At 47.4% G+C, this 15,452-nt stretch overlaps 1 protein-coding gene across 1 annotated transcript in view; it reads right to left on the bottom strand.

Annotated features, from left to right (window-relative positions):
* LOC139560959 (RAS guanyl-releasing protein 2-like) overlaps positions 1-15,452 on the bottom strand; it is a 91,644-nt gene that overhangs the window by 10,454 nt on the left and 65,738 nt on the right. The window contains exons 11-15 of the mRNA XM_071377707.1: positions 15,330-15,449; positions 15,011-15,126; positions 14,486-14,627; positions 12,082-12,118; positions 9,036-9,194 (exon numbers count right to left, since the gene is read on the bottom strand). Coding sequence (XP_071233808.1) covers positions 9,036-9,194; positions 12,082-12,118; positions 14,486-14,627; positions 15,011-15,126; positions 15,330-15,449 — 574 coding nt within the window. The remainder of the gene's footprint in view (positions 1-9,035; positions 9,195-12,081; positions 12,119-14,485; positions 14,628-15,010; positions 15,127-15,329; positions 15,450-15,452) is intronic.

Raw genomic sequence — 15,452 nt, 5'->3', positions numbered from 1 at the left:
AGAGAGCGAGAGAGAGAGAGAGAGCGAGCGAAAGAGAGAGAGCGAGCGAGCGAAAGAGAGAGAGCGAGCGAAAGAGAGAGAGAGAGCGAAAGAGAGAGAGAGAGCGAAAGAGAGAGAGAGAGCGAAAGAGAGAGAGAGAGAGCGAGCGAAAGAGAGCGAGCGAAAGAGAGCGAGCGAAAGAGAGCGAGCGAAAGAGAGAGAGCGAGCGAAAGAGAGAGCGAGCGAAAGAGAGAGCGAGCGAAAGAGAGAGAGAGCAAGAGAGAGAGCGAGCGAGCGAGCGAGAGCGAGCGAGCGAAAGAGAGCGAGCGAAAGAGAGAGAGCAAGAGAGAGAGCGAGCGAGCGAAAGAGAGAGAGCGAGCGAAAGAGAGAGAGCGAGCGAAAGAGAGAGAGCAAGAGAGAGAGCGAGCGAGCGAAAGAGAGAGAGCGAGCGAAAGAGAGAGAGCGAGCGAGCGAAAGAGAGAGAGCGAGCGAGCGAAAGAGAGAGAGCGAGCGAGCGAAAGAGAGAGAGCGAGCGAAAGAGAGAGAGCAAGAGAGAGAGCGAGCGAGCGAAGAGAGAGCGAGCGAGCGAAAGAGAGCTCGAGCGAGCGAAAGAGAGCTCGAGCGAGCGAAAGAGAGAGCTCGAGCGAAAGAGAGAGCTCGAGCGAAAGAGAGAGCTCGAGCGAAAGAGAGAGCTCGAGCGAAAGAGAGAGCGAGCGAAAGAGAGAGAGCGAGCGAAAGAGAGAGAGCGAGCGAAAGAGAGAGAGCGAAAGAGAGAGAGCGAGAAAGAGAGCGAAAAAAAGAGCGAGAAAGAGAGAGCGAGCGAGGAAGAGCGAGACAGAGAGAGAGAGCGAGCGAGGAAGAGCGAGAAAGAGAGAGCGAGCGAGCGAGAGAGGAAGAGCGAGAAAGAGGAAGAGAGCAAGACAGCGAGAAAGAGAGAGCAAGCGAGCGAGAGAGGAAGAGCGAGAAAGAGAGAGAGAGCGAGAAAGAGAGAGAGAGCGAGAGGAAGAGCGAGAAAGAGAGCGAGAGCGAGCGAGAGAGAGAGCGAGCGAAAAAGAGAGAGAGAGCGAGCGAGAGAGAGAGCGAGCGAAAAAGAGAGAGAGAGCGAGCGAAAAAGAGAGAGCGAGCGAGCGAAAAAGAGAGAGCGAGCGAGAGAGAGAGCGAGCGAAAAAGAGAGAGCGAGAGAGCGAGCGAAAGAGAGAGAGAGAGCGAGCGAAAGAGAGAGAGCGAGCGAGCGAAAGAGAGAGAGCGAGCGAGCGAAAGAGAGAGAGCGAGCGAAAGAGAGCGAAAGAGAGAGAGAGAGAGAGCGAGCGAGCGAAAGAGAGAGAGCGAGCGAAAGAGAGAGAGCAAGAGAGAGAGCGAGCGAGCGAAGAGAGAGCGAGCGAGCGAAGAGAGAGCGAGCGAGCGAAAGAGAGCTCGAGCGAAAGAGAGCTCGAGCGAAAGAAAGCTCGAGCGAAAGAGAGCTCGAGCGAAAGAGAGCGCGAGCGAAAGAGAGCTCGAGCGAAAGAGAGCTAGAGCGAAAGAGAGCTCGAGCGAAAGAGAGCTCGCGCGAAAGAGAGCTCGAGCGAAAGAGAGAGCTCGAGCGAAAGAGAGAGCTCGAGCGAAAGAGAGAGCTCGAGCGAAAGAGAGAGCTCGAGCGAAAGAGAGAGCTCGAGCGAAAGAGAGAGCTCGAGCGAAAGAGAGAGAGCGAAAGAGAGAGAGCGAAAGAGAGAGAGCGAGAAAGAGAGCGAAAAAAAGAGCGAGAAAGAGAGAGAGAGCGAGCGAGGAAGAGCGAGAAAGAGAGAGAGAGAGAGCGAGGAAGAGCGAGAAAGAGAGAGCGAGCGAGCGAGAGAGGAAGAGCGAGAAAGAGGAAGAGAGCAAGACAGCGAGAAAGAGAGAGCAAGCGAGCGAGAGAGGAAGAGCGAGAAAGAGAGAGAGAGCGAGAAAGAGAGCGAGAGGAAGAGCGAGAAAGAGAGCGAGAGAGGAAGAGAGCAAGCGTGAGTGAGAGGAAGAGAGCGAGCGAGAGAGGAAGAGCGAGAAAGAGAGAGCGAGCGAGGAAGAGCGAGAAAGAGAGAGCGAGAGAGGAAGAGCGATAAAAAGCAAGAGAGAGAGGAAGAGAGCAAGACAGCGAGAAAGAGAGAGCAAGAAAGAGAGAGCAAGCGAGCGAGGAAGAGCGAGAAAGAGAGAGCAAGAGAGTGAGCGTGAGTGAGAGGAAGAGAGCGAGAGAGGAAGAGCGAGAAAGAGAGAGCGAGAGAGGAAGAGCGAGAAAGAGAGCTAGCGAGGGAGGAAGAGCGAGCGAGGGAGGAAGAGCGAGCGAGCGAGGAAGAGCGAGCGAGCGAGGAAGAGCGAGCGAGCGAGGAAGGGCGAGAAAGAGAGCGAGAGAGGAAGAGCGAGAAAGAGCGAGAGAGGAAGAGCGAGAAAGAGCGAGAGAGGAAGAGCGAGGAAAGAGAGTGAGAGCGAGAGAGGAAGAGCGAGGAAAGAGAGAGAGAGCGAGAGAGGAAGAGCGAGAAAGAGAGAGAGAGCGAGCAGGAAGAGCGAGAAAGAGAGAGAGAGCGAGCGAGGAGAGCGAGAAAGAGAGAGAGAGCGAGCGAGGAAGAGCGAGAAAGAGAGAGCGAGCGAGCGAGCGAGAGAGGAAGAGCGAGAAAGAGGAAGAGAGCAAGACAGCGAGAAAGAGAGAGCAAGCGAGCGAGGAAGAGCGAGAAAGAGAGAGAGAGCGAGAAAGAGAGAGAGAGCGAGAAAGAGAGAGAGAGCGAGAGGAAGAGCGAGAAAGAGAGCGAGAGAGGAAGAGAGCAAGCGTGAGTGAGAGGAAGAGAGCGAGCGAGAGAGGAAGAGCGAGAAAGAGAGAGCGAGCGAGGAAGAGCGAGAAAGAGAGAGCGAGAGAGGAAGAGCGATAAAAAGCAAGAGAGAGAGGAAGAGAGCAAGACAGCGAGAAAGAGAGAGCAAGAAAGAGAGAGCAAGCGAGCGAGGAAGAGCGAGAAAGAGAGAGCAAGAGAGTGAGCGTGAGTGAGAGGAAGAGAGCGAGAGAGGAAGAGCGAGAAAGAGAGAGCGAGAGAGGAAGAGCGAGAAAGAGAGCTAGCGAGGGAGGAAGAGCGAGCGAGGGAGGAAGAGCGAGCGAGCGAGGAAGAGCGAGCGAGCGAGGAAGAGCGAGAAAGAGAGCGAGAGAGGAAGAGCGAGAAAGAGAGCGAGAGAGGAAGAGCGAGAAAGAGCGAGAGAGGAAGAGCGAGAAAGAGAGAGAGAGCGAGAGAGGAAGAGCGAGGAAAGAGAGAGAGAGCGAGAGAGGAAGAGCGAGAAAGAGAGAGCGAGAGAGGAAGAGCGAGAAAAAGCAAGAAAGAGAGAGCGAGAGAGGAAGAGTGAGAGCGAAAGAGGAAGCGCAAGAGAGAGCAAGAAAGATGAAAAGCGAGAGAACGAGAGAGGAAGAGAGGAAGAGCAAGAAAGAGAGAGCGAGAAAGAGAAAAAGCGCGTGAGAGAGGAAGTGCGAGCGAGAGAGGAAGAGCAAGAAAGAGAGACAGAGGAAGAGCGAGAGAGAGGAAGAGCGAAAAAGGACGAGCGAGAGAGAAAGAGAGGGCGAGAGAGGAAAAGCGAGAAAGAGGAAGAGAGCAAGACAGTGAGGACGAGCGAGTGAGAAAGAGAGGAAGAGCGAGCGAGAAAGAGGAAGAGTGAGAAAGAGGGCGAGAGAGCGAAAGAGGAAGAGCGAGAAAGAGAAAGCGAGAGGAAGAGCGAGAGCGAGAGAGGAAGAGAGCGAGAGAGAGAGAAAGAAAAGCGAGCGAGAGAGAGAGAAAGAAAAGAGAGCGAGAGAAGAGAGCGAGAGAGGAAGAAAGCGAGAGAGAGCGAGAGAGGAAGAGCGAGAAAGAGAGAGCGAGAGAGGAAGAGCGAGAAAAAGCAAGAAAGAGAGAGCGAGAGAGGAAGAGTGAGAGCGAAAGAGGAAGCGCAAGAGAGGAAGAGAGAGCAAGACAGCGAGAGAGAGAGCGAGAAAGATGAAAAGCGAGAGAACGAGCGAGGAAGAGGGAGAGAGGAAGAGCAAGAAAGAGAGAGCGCGAAAGAGCGAGCGAGAAAGAGAGAAAAAGCGCATGAGAGAGGAAGTGCGAGCGAGAGAGGAAGAGCAAGAAAGAGCGAGAGAGGAAGGGCAAGAAAGAGAGAGAGGAAGAGCGAGAAAGAGAGAGAGAGGAAGAGCGAAAAAGGACGAGCGAGAGAGAAAGAGAGGGCGAGAGAGGAAAAGCGAGAAAGAGGAAGAGAGCAAGACAGTGAGGACGAGCGAGTGAGAAAGAGGAAGAGTGAGAAAGAGGGCGAGAGAGCGAAAGAGGAAGAGCGAGAAAGCGAGAGGAAGAGCGAGAGCGAGAGAGGAAGAGAGCGAGAGAGGAAGAGAGCGAGAGAGACAAAAAGAGTGCGAGAGAGGAAGAAAGAGAGCGAGAGAAAGAAAAGAGAGCGAGAGAGAAAGAGAGCGAGAGAGGAAAGTAAGAGCGAGAGAGGAAGAGCAAGAAAGAGAGAGAGGAAGAGCGAGAGAGAGGAAGAGCGAGAGAGAGGAAGAGCGAAAAAGGACGAGCGAGAGAAAGAGAGGGCGAGAGAGGAAAAGCGAGAAAGAGGAAGAGAGCAAGACAGTGAGGACAAGCGAGTGAGAAAGAGCGAGCGAGAAAGAGGGCGAGAGAGCGAAAGAGGAAGAGCGAGAAAGAGAAAGCGAGAGCGAGAGAGGAAGAGAGCGAGAGCGAAGAAAAGAGTGCGAGAGAGGAAGAAAGAGAGCGAGAGAGAGAGAGAGAGAAAGAGAGCGAGAGAGGAAGAAAGAACGAGCGAGAGAGAGGAAGAGCGAGAGAGAGGAAGAGCGAAAGGGAGGAAGAGCGAAAGGGAGGAAGAGCGAAAGGGAGGAAGAGCGACAGGGAGAGAGCAAGAGTGTCAGTGGCCATGGTTACCTGCTATATAGTCTCTTCCACCCATTAATAGCACTGCATTCTCCATTAGACAAGGGCATTGCTGAACAGCATACAACAACAACAAAAATATCCTTCTATAACACAGTGGTATACAGAGGGAAACAACCATTCCCAGCGGTTTAATTGTGCCTGGATGTTTGATTCATCTGCTCGTCACACGTTGCAGTGATTTCTGCACAACTATTTGTGGAGACAGAACACAGTGCAACGCGAGACACAGAATGCATTGAAAAGGCAGCGTGGCAGAATGACAAAGGAATCAAACAAAACTACCCAATCATTTGAACTACATGCTAATGGTCAACACGATCTCACACTGAATTCGTGCAAATATGTACAAAAAGCATTTCAGTAGATTTCCTGCGTTTTTTTTATGCCTTAATTTGTGTTAAAAGACACACTTTTCTGTGACTTAATTCACAGGAAAATACTTTTGGGGGCAAACTTCAGAACAATCTTTTGAAAGTTAGAGCAATACATGATGGGCAATGTCAGCAGCAATAAGACAGTCTGACATATACAGTGCAGTATTCAGATCACTTGACTTTTCCACATTGGAAAATTGATTAAATTGTTTTTATTCTTCATCAAGCTACACACAATACCCCATAATGACAAAGCAAAAACAGGTTTAGACATTTTTGCAAATGTATTAGAAATACAAAACTGAAATATCACATTTACATAAGTATTCAGACCCTTTACTCAGTACTTTGTTGAAGCACCTTTGGCAGCGATTACAGCCTCAAGTCTTCTTAGGTATGACGCTACAAGCTTGCCACACCTGTATTTGGAGAGTTTCTCCCATTCTTCTCTGCAGATCCTCTCAAGCTCTGTCAGGTTGGATGGGGAGTGTTGCTGCACAGCTATTTTCAGGTCTATCCAGAGATGTTCGATCAGATTAAAGGCCGGGCTCTGGCTGGGTCCTTCAAGGATAGAGAGACTTGTCCCGAAGCTACTCCTGCGTCGTCTTGGCTGTGTGCTTAAGGTTGTTGTCCTGTTGGAAGGTGAACCTTCACCCCAGTCTGAGGTCCTGAGCGCTCTGGAGTAGGTTTTCATCAGAGAGATCCTTGAACTCTACTCCGTTCATCCTTCTCTCGATCCTGCCGCTGAATAACATCCCCACAGCATGATGCTGTCACCACCATGCTTCACCGTAGGGATGGTGCCAGGTTTGCTCCAGACGTGATGCTTGGAATTCAGGCCAAAGAGTTCAATCTTGGTTTCATCAGACAAGAGAATCTTGTTTCTTATGGTAGGAGACCTTTAGGTGCCTTTTGGCAATCTCCAAGCGGGCTGTCATGTGCCTTTTACTGAGGATTGGCTTCTGTCGGGCAACTCTACCATGGAGGCCTGATTGGTGGAGTGCTGCAAGGATGGTTGTCCTTCTGGAAGGTTCTCCCATCTCCACAGAGGAACTCTGGAGCTCTGTCAGAGTGACCATCGGGTTCATGGTCACCTCCCTGACCAAGGCCCTTCTCCCCCAATTGCTCAGGAAGAGTCTTGGTCGTTCCAAACTTTTTCCATTTAAGAATGATGGAGGCCACTGTCTTCTTGGGGACCTTCAATGCGGCAGAAATGTTTTGGTACCCTTCCCCAGATCTGTGCCTCGACACAATCCTGTCTCTGAGCTTAACGGACAATTCCTTCGACCACATGGCTTGGTTTTTAGTCTGACATGCACTGTCAACTGTGGGACCTTAAATAGACAGGTGACTGCCTTTCCAAATCATGTCCAATCAATTGAATTTACCACAGGTGGACTCCAGTCAATATGCATCTGAGCTCAATTTTGAGTCTCATAGCAAAGGGTCTGAATACTTAAGTAAATAAGGTATCTGTTTTTAATTTTTAATAAATAAAACCTGTTTTCACTTTGTCATCATTGGGTATTGTGTGTAGATTGAGGGACATTTTTTATTTAATCCCGTGTAGAATAAGGCTGTAACGTAACAAAATGTGGAAAAGGGGTCTGGAGTCAAGGGGTCTGAATACTTTCCGAATGCACTGTAACCACTAACTTGAGTTCAGTCTCGCCAATGAGAACCAAGAGGGGCCTTGCTTCGTCCTTCATGACTGGGAAAGACCTCGATTCTAGGCCATCGAAAATTCAACATCTATCTCATTAGATAACAGGATGGATCAACAGTGATTCATATTACTGGTAAGTTAACTTATGTAGTCGAGACAGTCACAGAGGACTTTCTTCTGAATCACTGGTCAGAGCATAGCACTTTTCATTCAGCTTCAGGCAACTTTGATGTAAGGCTTGATCACACCTGTAGTGACCACTTCTATCCGTCACGCGTATTGTTGCTTATCTATTGTTCACTAGATACATCAATGTAATTACAGCCAACACAATGTTGAAAAACAGAATGCTTCCCACCACTAGATCACATAACTAGACGGGAGCTGGACGTGATCCTAACACTGCTACCAATGCAGCTTGCACTTTCTTCTGCTACAACAGGGACTCTAACCAGGGCTCGTAAGTGGCAAAATGAGCTCTAACGGCCGTTGCCATCAAAGCCTAGTATTCCTCTGGGCAGATGCAGTAGACCTACGATGCTGGCATATGCCTCGTTACAATAGCCTAAGTATATAACATGATTGACACGACCGTAATAATCATCATGAAATGGCCTTGGAAGTGCCATAAGTGTAAGCCAACATAATTCATTATTTTACATGAACCTGTATAACTGCATTGATATGGCTTAATTGATCATAGTCCAGACTCGTTATAGTTGCAAATCCCATGCAGGTGCACCAGGAGAATTTAAACCAAAACAGAATTTCCCCCCCCCACATTTATTGATTAATTATTTTTCCATCATGAAAATGTATCCCCATTCCCCAATCAGTTTCCTTCATCGATACCACAAAAATACAGACAAATACAGCTTTTTACTCCAATCTGGCAACCCTCATAAAATCAGACATAATACTTTGGGATACTGGTGCTAAGTGAAAACAAGCACAGAAAACAGCATTGGCATTAATAAAAAAATTAACGTCAGGCTACTATTATATCATAAGTATTTCGGGGACAACCTGGTTGATTAACAATATTGGGTTGTTAACGTTTGTTTTCATATAAATATATGTGGGACACAAAAAAAAAAAATGCATTGCTCCAATAACTGTAAAAAATGTTTAAAAAAAATAAAAATCCTATGAATTAAGTAGCACAAACGTATATTTTCACACGAATTAAGCCACAGTCTCAACGTCAACAGCGAAGAGGTGACTCCGGGATGCTGGCCTTCTAGGCAGAGTTGCAAAGAAGAAGCAATATCTCAGACTTGCCAATAAAAATAAAAGATTAAGATGGGAAAAAGAACAATGACACTGGACAGAGGAACTCTGCCTTGAAGAACAGCATCCCGGCACACTTAACCAGCATTGCTACCACAGCATTCTGCAGTGATACGCCATCCCATCTGGTTTGCGCTTAGTGGCACTATCAACTGTTTTTCAACAGGACAATGACCTAACACACCTCCAGGCTGTATAAGGGCTATTTGACCAAGAAGGAGAGTGATGGAGTGCTGCATCAGATGACCTGGCCTCCACAATCACCCAACTTCAACCCAATTGAGATGGTTTGGGATGAGTTGGACCGCAGAGTGAAGGAAAAGCAGCCAACAAGTGTTCAGCATATGTGAGAACTCCTTCAAGACTGTTGGAAAAGCATTCCAGGTGAAGCTGGTTGAGAGAATGCCAAGATTTTGCCTTGATAACAGCTTTGCACAGAGTGGCTACTTTGAATGATATAAAATATATTTTGATGTTTAATATTTTTTTGGTTACTACATAATTGTACTGTGTATATATATATATATATATATATATCTCACACACACACACACACACACACACACACACACAATGCTACTTGCTCGACAAAAAAATAAAAATACATCTCCATTGACCAACAGCCTATCGATCAAACAATTAATCAGTCAACTAATCGGGGTCAGCCCTAAAACATACTGTACCATTCCATCTCATAACCTTCTGTAAAGACTACCTGGCTGAAGTATGATGCTACTGGTTCTTGAGTGACCCCAAATCTGAAGAATCCTGGTAGGATGCGGACATAGTATTAGTAGAACCAGATTGGAGGTTGAAAGGGGGGGTAAGGTCTCTCACCTGTGTTCTGTAGGCTGGGTGGGCTGTTGGCCGGAGGGGGGAAGCTGTAGGAGCGTGCCTGAAGGGAAGGGGCGTGCTCGTGGCTAATGCTCTTGGTCCGTTTACGACACTCCACCGCCAGACGACCTTGACACGCCTTGTGACAGTTAATTCCACAAGCTGTCCGAGGGAGGGAGACAAAGCGAGAAAGAGATGGGGAGAGAGGAAGATAAGAAGGAACGAGGGAAGAATGCCGGTTTAGACGGGAAGGGCGAGAGAGTTGGAGGGAACGAGTGCGAGGTAAAGGAGGGTCGAGAGATCAGGGATGGGGAGGAGAGAGAGGCAAAGTTTAAGAGAGACAGAGGGGTGCAAAAATAAACATTGGGGCAAAGGGAAGATCGAGTGGTGAGAGATAGGTGCTCATACGCACAGTACAGATGCACGCTCACTGACACACACACACACTGCCATGCAGACAGACCCTGACAACAGCTCCGACAATGAAGGACACTCATGGAGTAGGTAGAAAAGAGGGAGCAGGGATGTCCAGGGTGGCAGAGAAAGAGATTCAGAGTATCACACACACACTCTCCCATTTGTGACCTCACTCGCTCATTGATTTCTAAACACCTCTCGCTCTCGGTAAAACGTCCACATCAGCGAAGGTTAGATTCGATAAATGTCTACAACACCCAGACTGATTCAGACTAACCACACACACACACGTGCAAGAGAGCCAGACACTCAGCACTTCTGTTCTACGCCATCTGCGACAAGCCAATTCATTTCAATTATCCGCCGCCATCATCTCTCCCACTCGGCGACTGGGGGCTAACAATGGTAATGGAAATGAATGGCTGGGACCTCTCATTGACTTCCACACATCTCATTAAAGGCACTCAGCAGAGTAGAGCAGACACGCTGAAGCTGCATCCCAAACTGCACCCTATTCCCTACGTAGAGCGCACCACTTTTGCCCAGGGCCCATAGGTCTCGGGTCAAAAGTAGTGCACCACATAGGGAATAGGGTTCCATTTGGGATGCAGCTGAGAAACAGACACAGTCTACTGAGTACAGAGCGTAGTACAGACAGAGTTCAAGTGTATGCTAATGTGGGTTGGCGCTAGCGGAAATCTGCCATGTGACTTGTGCATGTGTGTTTGTGCATGTGACTTGTATGTTTCTACAATGTGTCGACCCTTGAGACAGCTTCTACAAACAGTGGCGCGACGGAGACCCACAAAATGTTTATTTTATGATCATGTGTGCTCTGTTTAAGTGTTTTAAAGGGAGCCCTGTAAGGGGGTAATGTACAGTGGCAAGAAAAAGTATGTGAACCCTTTGGAATTAACTGGATTTCTGCATAAATTGGACATCAAATTTGACCTGATCTTCATCTAAGTCCCAACAATAAACAAACATAGTGTGCTTAAACTAATAACACACAAATTATTGTATTTTTCTTGTCTATATTGAATACATCATTTAAGCATTCACAGTGTAGGTTGGAAAAAGTATGTGAACCCCTAGGCTAATGACTTCTCCAAAAGCTAATTGGAGTCAGGAGTCAGCTAACCTGGAATCCAGTCAATGAGACAAGATTGGAGATGTTGGTTAGAGCTGCCTTGCCCTAATAAAAACACTCACAAAATGTAAGTTTGCTATTCACAAGAAGCATTGCCCGATGTGAACCATGCCTCGAACAAAAGAGATCTCAGAAGACCTAAGATTAAGAATTGTTGACTTGCATAAAGCTGAAAGGGTTACAAAAGTATCTCTGAAAGCCTTGATGTTCATCAGTCCCATGGTAAGACAAATTGTCTATAAATGGAGAAAGTTCAGGACTGTTGCTACTCTCCCTAGGAGTGGCCATCCTGCGAAGATGACTGCAAGAGCACAACGCTCAATGAGGTGAAGAAGAATCCTAGAGTGTCAGCTAAAGACTTACAGAAATCATCTGGAACATGCTAACATCTCTGTTGAGGAGTCTATGATACGTTAAACACTAAACAAGAATGGTGTTCATGGGAGGACACCACGGAAGAAGGCACTGCTGTGCAAAAAAAAACATTTCTGCACGTCTGAAGTTTGCAAAAGAGCACCTGGATGTTCCACAGCGCTTCTAGCAAAATATTCTGTGGACAGATGAAACTACAGTTGAGTTGTTTGGAAGGAACACACAACACCATGTGTGGAGAAAGAAAGGCACAGCACAACATCATCAAAACCTCATCACAACTGTTAAGTATAGTGGATGGAGCATCATGGTTTGGGGCTGCTTTGCTGCCTCAGGGCCTGGACAGCTTGCTATCATCAACGGAAAAATGAATTCCCAAGTTTATCAAGACATTTTGCAGGACAATGTTAGGCTGTCCGCCAATTGAAGCTCAGAAGTTGGGTGATGCAACAGGACAACGACCCAAAACACAGAAGTAAATCAACAACAGAATGGCTTCAACAGAAGAAAATACGCCTTCTGGAGTGGCCCAGTCAGAGTCCTGACCTCAACCCGATTGAGATGCTGTGGCATGACCTCAAGAGAGCAGTTCACACCAGACATCCCAAGAATATTGCTGAACTGAAACAGTTTTGTAAAGAGGAATTGTCCAAAAATTCCTCCTGACCGTTGTGCAGGTCTGATCCGCAACTACAGAAAAAATTTGGTTGAGTTAGTTTATTGCTGCCAAAGGAGGGTCAACAGTTATTAAATCCAAGGGTTCACATACTTTTTCCACCCTGCACTGTGAATGTTTACACGGTGTGTTCAATAAAGACATGAAAACGTATAATTGTTTGTGTGTAATTAGTTTAAGCAGACAGTCTTTGTCTATTGTTGTGACTTAGATGAAGATCAGTTCAAATTTATGACCAATTTTTGCAAAAATCCAGGTATTTCCAAAGGGTTCACATACTTTTTCTTGCCACTGTAATGTAGTCTGATGTATTTACCATGGCTTCCACGCTGTTGACATGAATCTCAAAAGCCCCCTTTGGTTCGAGGGACAAATCTATAATTTTCATAGCAATTTGAACTATTCAAGTTAGCTAAATGTATTGATTCTCTTACCTTTACACTTGTATCCCTGTTTGTAGAAGCCCCATATCTAGGGAGAAAGAGAGAGAGAAAAGTGATTTGTAACTTCTCTTCATGAAATTCTTGGAACACGGAGACAAAGGCCGGACGTCTAGTGACAGAATAGGGCAGAGTGACAGGGATCAGAGAGAGACGAGGATGACACATGCGGAGAAGGAGCAGGTGGACGTGGGGAGAGGGAGCAAGGTGGAAAGAGGGAAGTAGAGAAAGAGTGAGGTAGAAATAGAACGAGGGACAGGAAGTGGCAGATCGAAAGAGAGTGAGCATTAGAGGTAGAAAGAGCAAGAACGTGAGAGGAGGAACGAGAGGGGGAGGTACAGGAACAGAGGGAGGTGTGGAGGAGAGACAGAGGGAAGGAGGAGGAGGTGGTGGGGGGGGGAGTGAGATCAAGCAGACGCTAGGAGCCCACCGCGGGGGTACAATGACATGAAAGACCTGTCCAGGAGATCACAGCCACATCAGAGATCTGAGGACAGAGAAAATAACCTGACCCTACACACACACACACACACACACAGACAAACACACGGACAGAGAGCCTTCAATGCCACCAATACACTTACCAGCCATAAGTTCAAAGAGAATTCATTTTCTTTCAAAAAACTACACCTTTCCTACACCAATAGAGGACGACAAAAACTCTCACCAGTTGCCAAGAACAGAAGACCTCGAAAGAGAGAGAGAGAGAGAGAGAGAGGAGAGAGGAGAGAAAAAGAGAGAGAGAGTCCCCATGGCAAAGTCTCATATCAACAAACATGGCCTAATAGAGAGTTAGACACCAATCTTACAAACTGGCCCCGTGTATAACCTATAGCCCCCAGAGCAGAACAAACACTCGCTGCCCTCCCTGGCTGCGTACCAAATGGAACCCAATTCCTATGTAGTGCTCTACTTTTGACCAGGGCCCTGGAGAGAGAGCACAGAGACACATTCACAAGAGCTTTAAGTTCTAGCTCCATTAAGCAGGTGATAAGACTACAGCGGGGGGGGGGCTGTCAGAAGAGAGATATTAAAACAATGTGGGGTTACGAAGTTATGTCTGAGTCACCCAGGGCAACTGAACTCCATAAATGGTGCTGGGCAGCTTGTTTTTTTGCTCACCGCGTTGTCTCTAAAACATTGGAAGTCAAAGTATTATGTTTGACCCGAAGCCAACAGGAAAGCAGGCAGAGAGGAAGTAGCTGGTGGCTGAGTCGCTTTGCACATTTCTCTCTCCCCCCCCCCCTATTTTTCCATAGTATTTTTCTCTGAATGGCATGGACATTTCACTTAGCTCCCCTGTGAAGTGAATCAGCAGTGTGTGTGCATGCACGTGTGTGCGCACACCAAATGAGAGAACGTGTGTATGAGTCACGGTGTATGTTTTTCAATGTGCTACACCTCATCTCTCTCGGTCGTTGTACCTGCTAGGGGTTTTGGTGCAATTTGAGGAGCTGTCGCCCAGTTCAGTATCAAAGCCACTCTCGCCCTCATTACAGTCCCCTGACTCACTGCCGTTGTGTGAGACAACAGAGATCCTCTGACGCCCTCTGACACCTCTCTCTCCTCACCACCACATGAAAAACAGCAATGGGGGGGGGGGGGAATACAGGGCTTGTCAAGGAGCCCAATTATCTGCCTGCTGTATTACCTCCAGTATCTCCCTATCCCAGAACTGTATCTCCAAATAATTGCCATGGTTAAGAGCAGACCCAATGATGATGCCGAATAATAACGCAGACACTTAGTATCTGTTCTCAGGTGCTACCATCTGTCACCTCTCCGAAAGGCCAGGACTGAAATGGGAAGAAGGATCATTCTCCTAATAATGCTCCTTTGTCTTGGAGCCAGCTGACCAAAAAAAAAATTGGAACTGGAGGAGAGGGTATCGCTTGCTGAGTTTCAAGCTCTGATGGAAGGCAATTTTATTTACCATTGTAATTGGTCTTTAATGTATTGTATTTTGCTCGGGTTGTATGTGCACGGTGACTACTTCCTGCTGACCTCTTGCCAGGTTTCTAACCTCAAGGGTCTTTTCCTTGTCAAATAAAATGTGCCAATGTTGTAATTAGGTATTTGTCTAGAACTCCCACAATATTGCTGCATAGTCAGTGGCCAGACGTGACCATAACCATCTACGCCATTCTGTCCTTCACCATTCACCAATCCATGCATTTAAAAATGACTTTTAAAGACAGCAGGGAATAGACTTAATAGTCTATAGGAGTGAGTATTCAAAGCTCAAAGAGCCAGAGCCATTTTGACTAAGGGACTATTTCAGCATTAAAAGAATCAATTTGTCAATCAATTCATCAATCCAGTTAACTCAGGCAGGGATCTGTACTGTACATAGGAGTGAGGATGGATTTATAGACGGCCAAACTGACAGTAAACTCACAAAGCCAGTGCAGTGTTCACAAAAGGTGGGCTTGACGTAGGTGGTCTCTGTGAAGGTGTGGATGAAGCCCATCTTACAGTTCAGCAGAGAGCTGGCCTTCATGAAGTAGTCGATCATCTCCTCTCTGCTGATCTGCCCATCTCTGGTGAGTGAGAGAATGAGAAAGAGAGAGTGAGAGACAGACAGACACACAGACAAAGAGACAGACACAGAGAGAGACACAGAGAGAGAAAGACACAAAGAGGGAGACACACAGAGAGACAGAGACAGCGAGACACAGAGAGAGAGAGAAAGAGACCGAGACACAGTGACCGAGAGACAAAGACACACAGAGAGAGACACAGCGAGACACAGAGAGAGAGAGACAGAGAGAGAGACAGAATGAGAGAAAGAGAAAATTAACAATGTCTCCTTCCTCCTAATCTGTGTGACGCTATTACGCAGAGTATGGTTACAATATCAGTTATACGTGACTGTTGCTACGTAGCCTATGGTAACAGTTGCCAAGATGATTTTGTCTCTCACTGGTTCTTGTCCAGTTCTCCAAACTTGCTGAGGTAGGGGAAGTTGTCCCTGATGATCTCAAACTCCTCCCTGGAGATGTGACCATCCCCGTCCGTGTCAAAGTTCTTGAAGACAGACTGTAACCGTGGAAACACACATCACTACAACATATCTGACATTCAAAACAGAGAGTACTATGGTTGTCATTCCGGTGACTTGTTGTGATTAATAAGAGGGTAGTGGAGAGGATAACTACTATGTTCCAAGCCAATAACGTTCCTTCAACAACTTGTAATTAGTTGGTTCAACTAAACTGAGAGACTTAGCTAGCATAACGTACGTCCACCATCTTCTCTATGTGTTTGTTGATGACCGCAGGGTCGGCTTTGGGCTTCACCGACGCTGCCCATTCGTCAATCATAGAGGGCTTGGGGGAGGGAGCGGGGGCGGGGCCAGAGTTCTG

Source organism: Salvelinus alpinus, chromosome 31 (genome assembly GCF_045679555.1).
Source record: "Salvelinus alpinus chromosome 31, SLU_Salpinus.1, whole genome shotgun sequence".
Classification (NCBI taxonomy): Eukaryota; Metazoa; Chordata; class Actinopteri; order Salmoniformes; family Salmonidae; genus Salvelinus; species Salvelinus alpinus.
The sequence above is the reverse complement of the archived record's forward strand: the minus strand, read 5'-3'. Positions and strand labels throughout refer to the sequence as shown.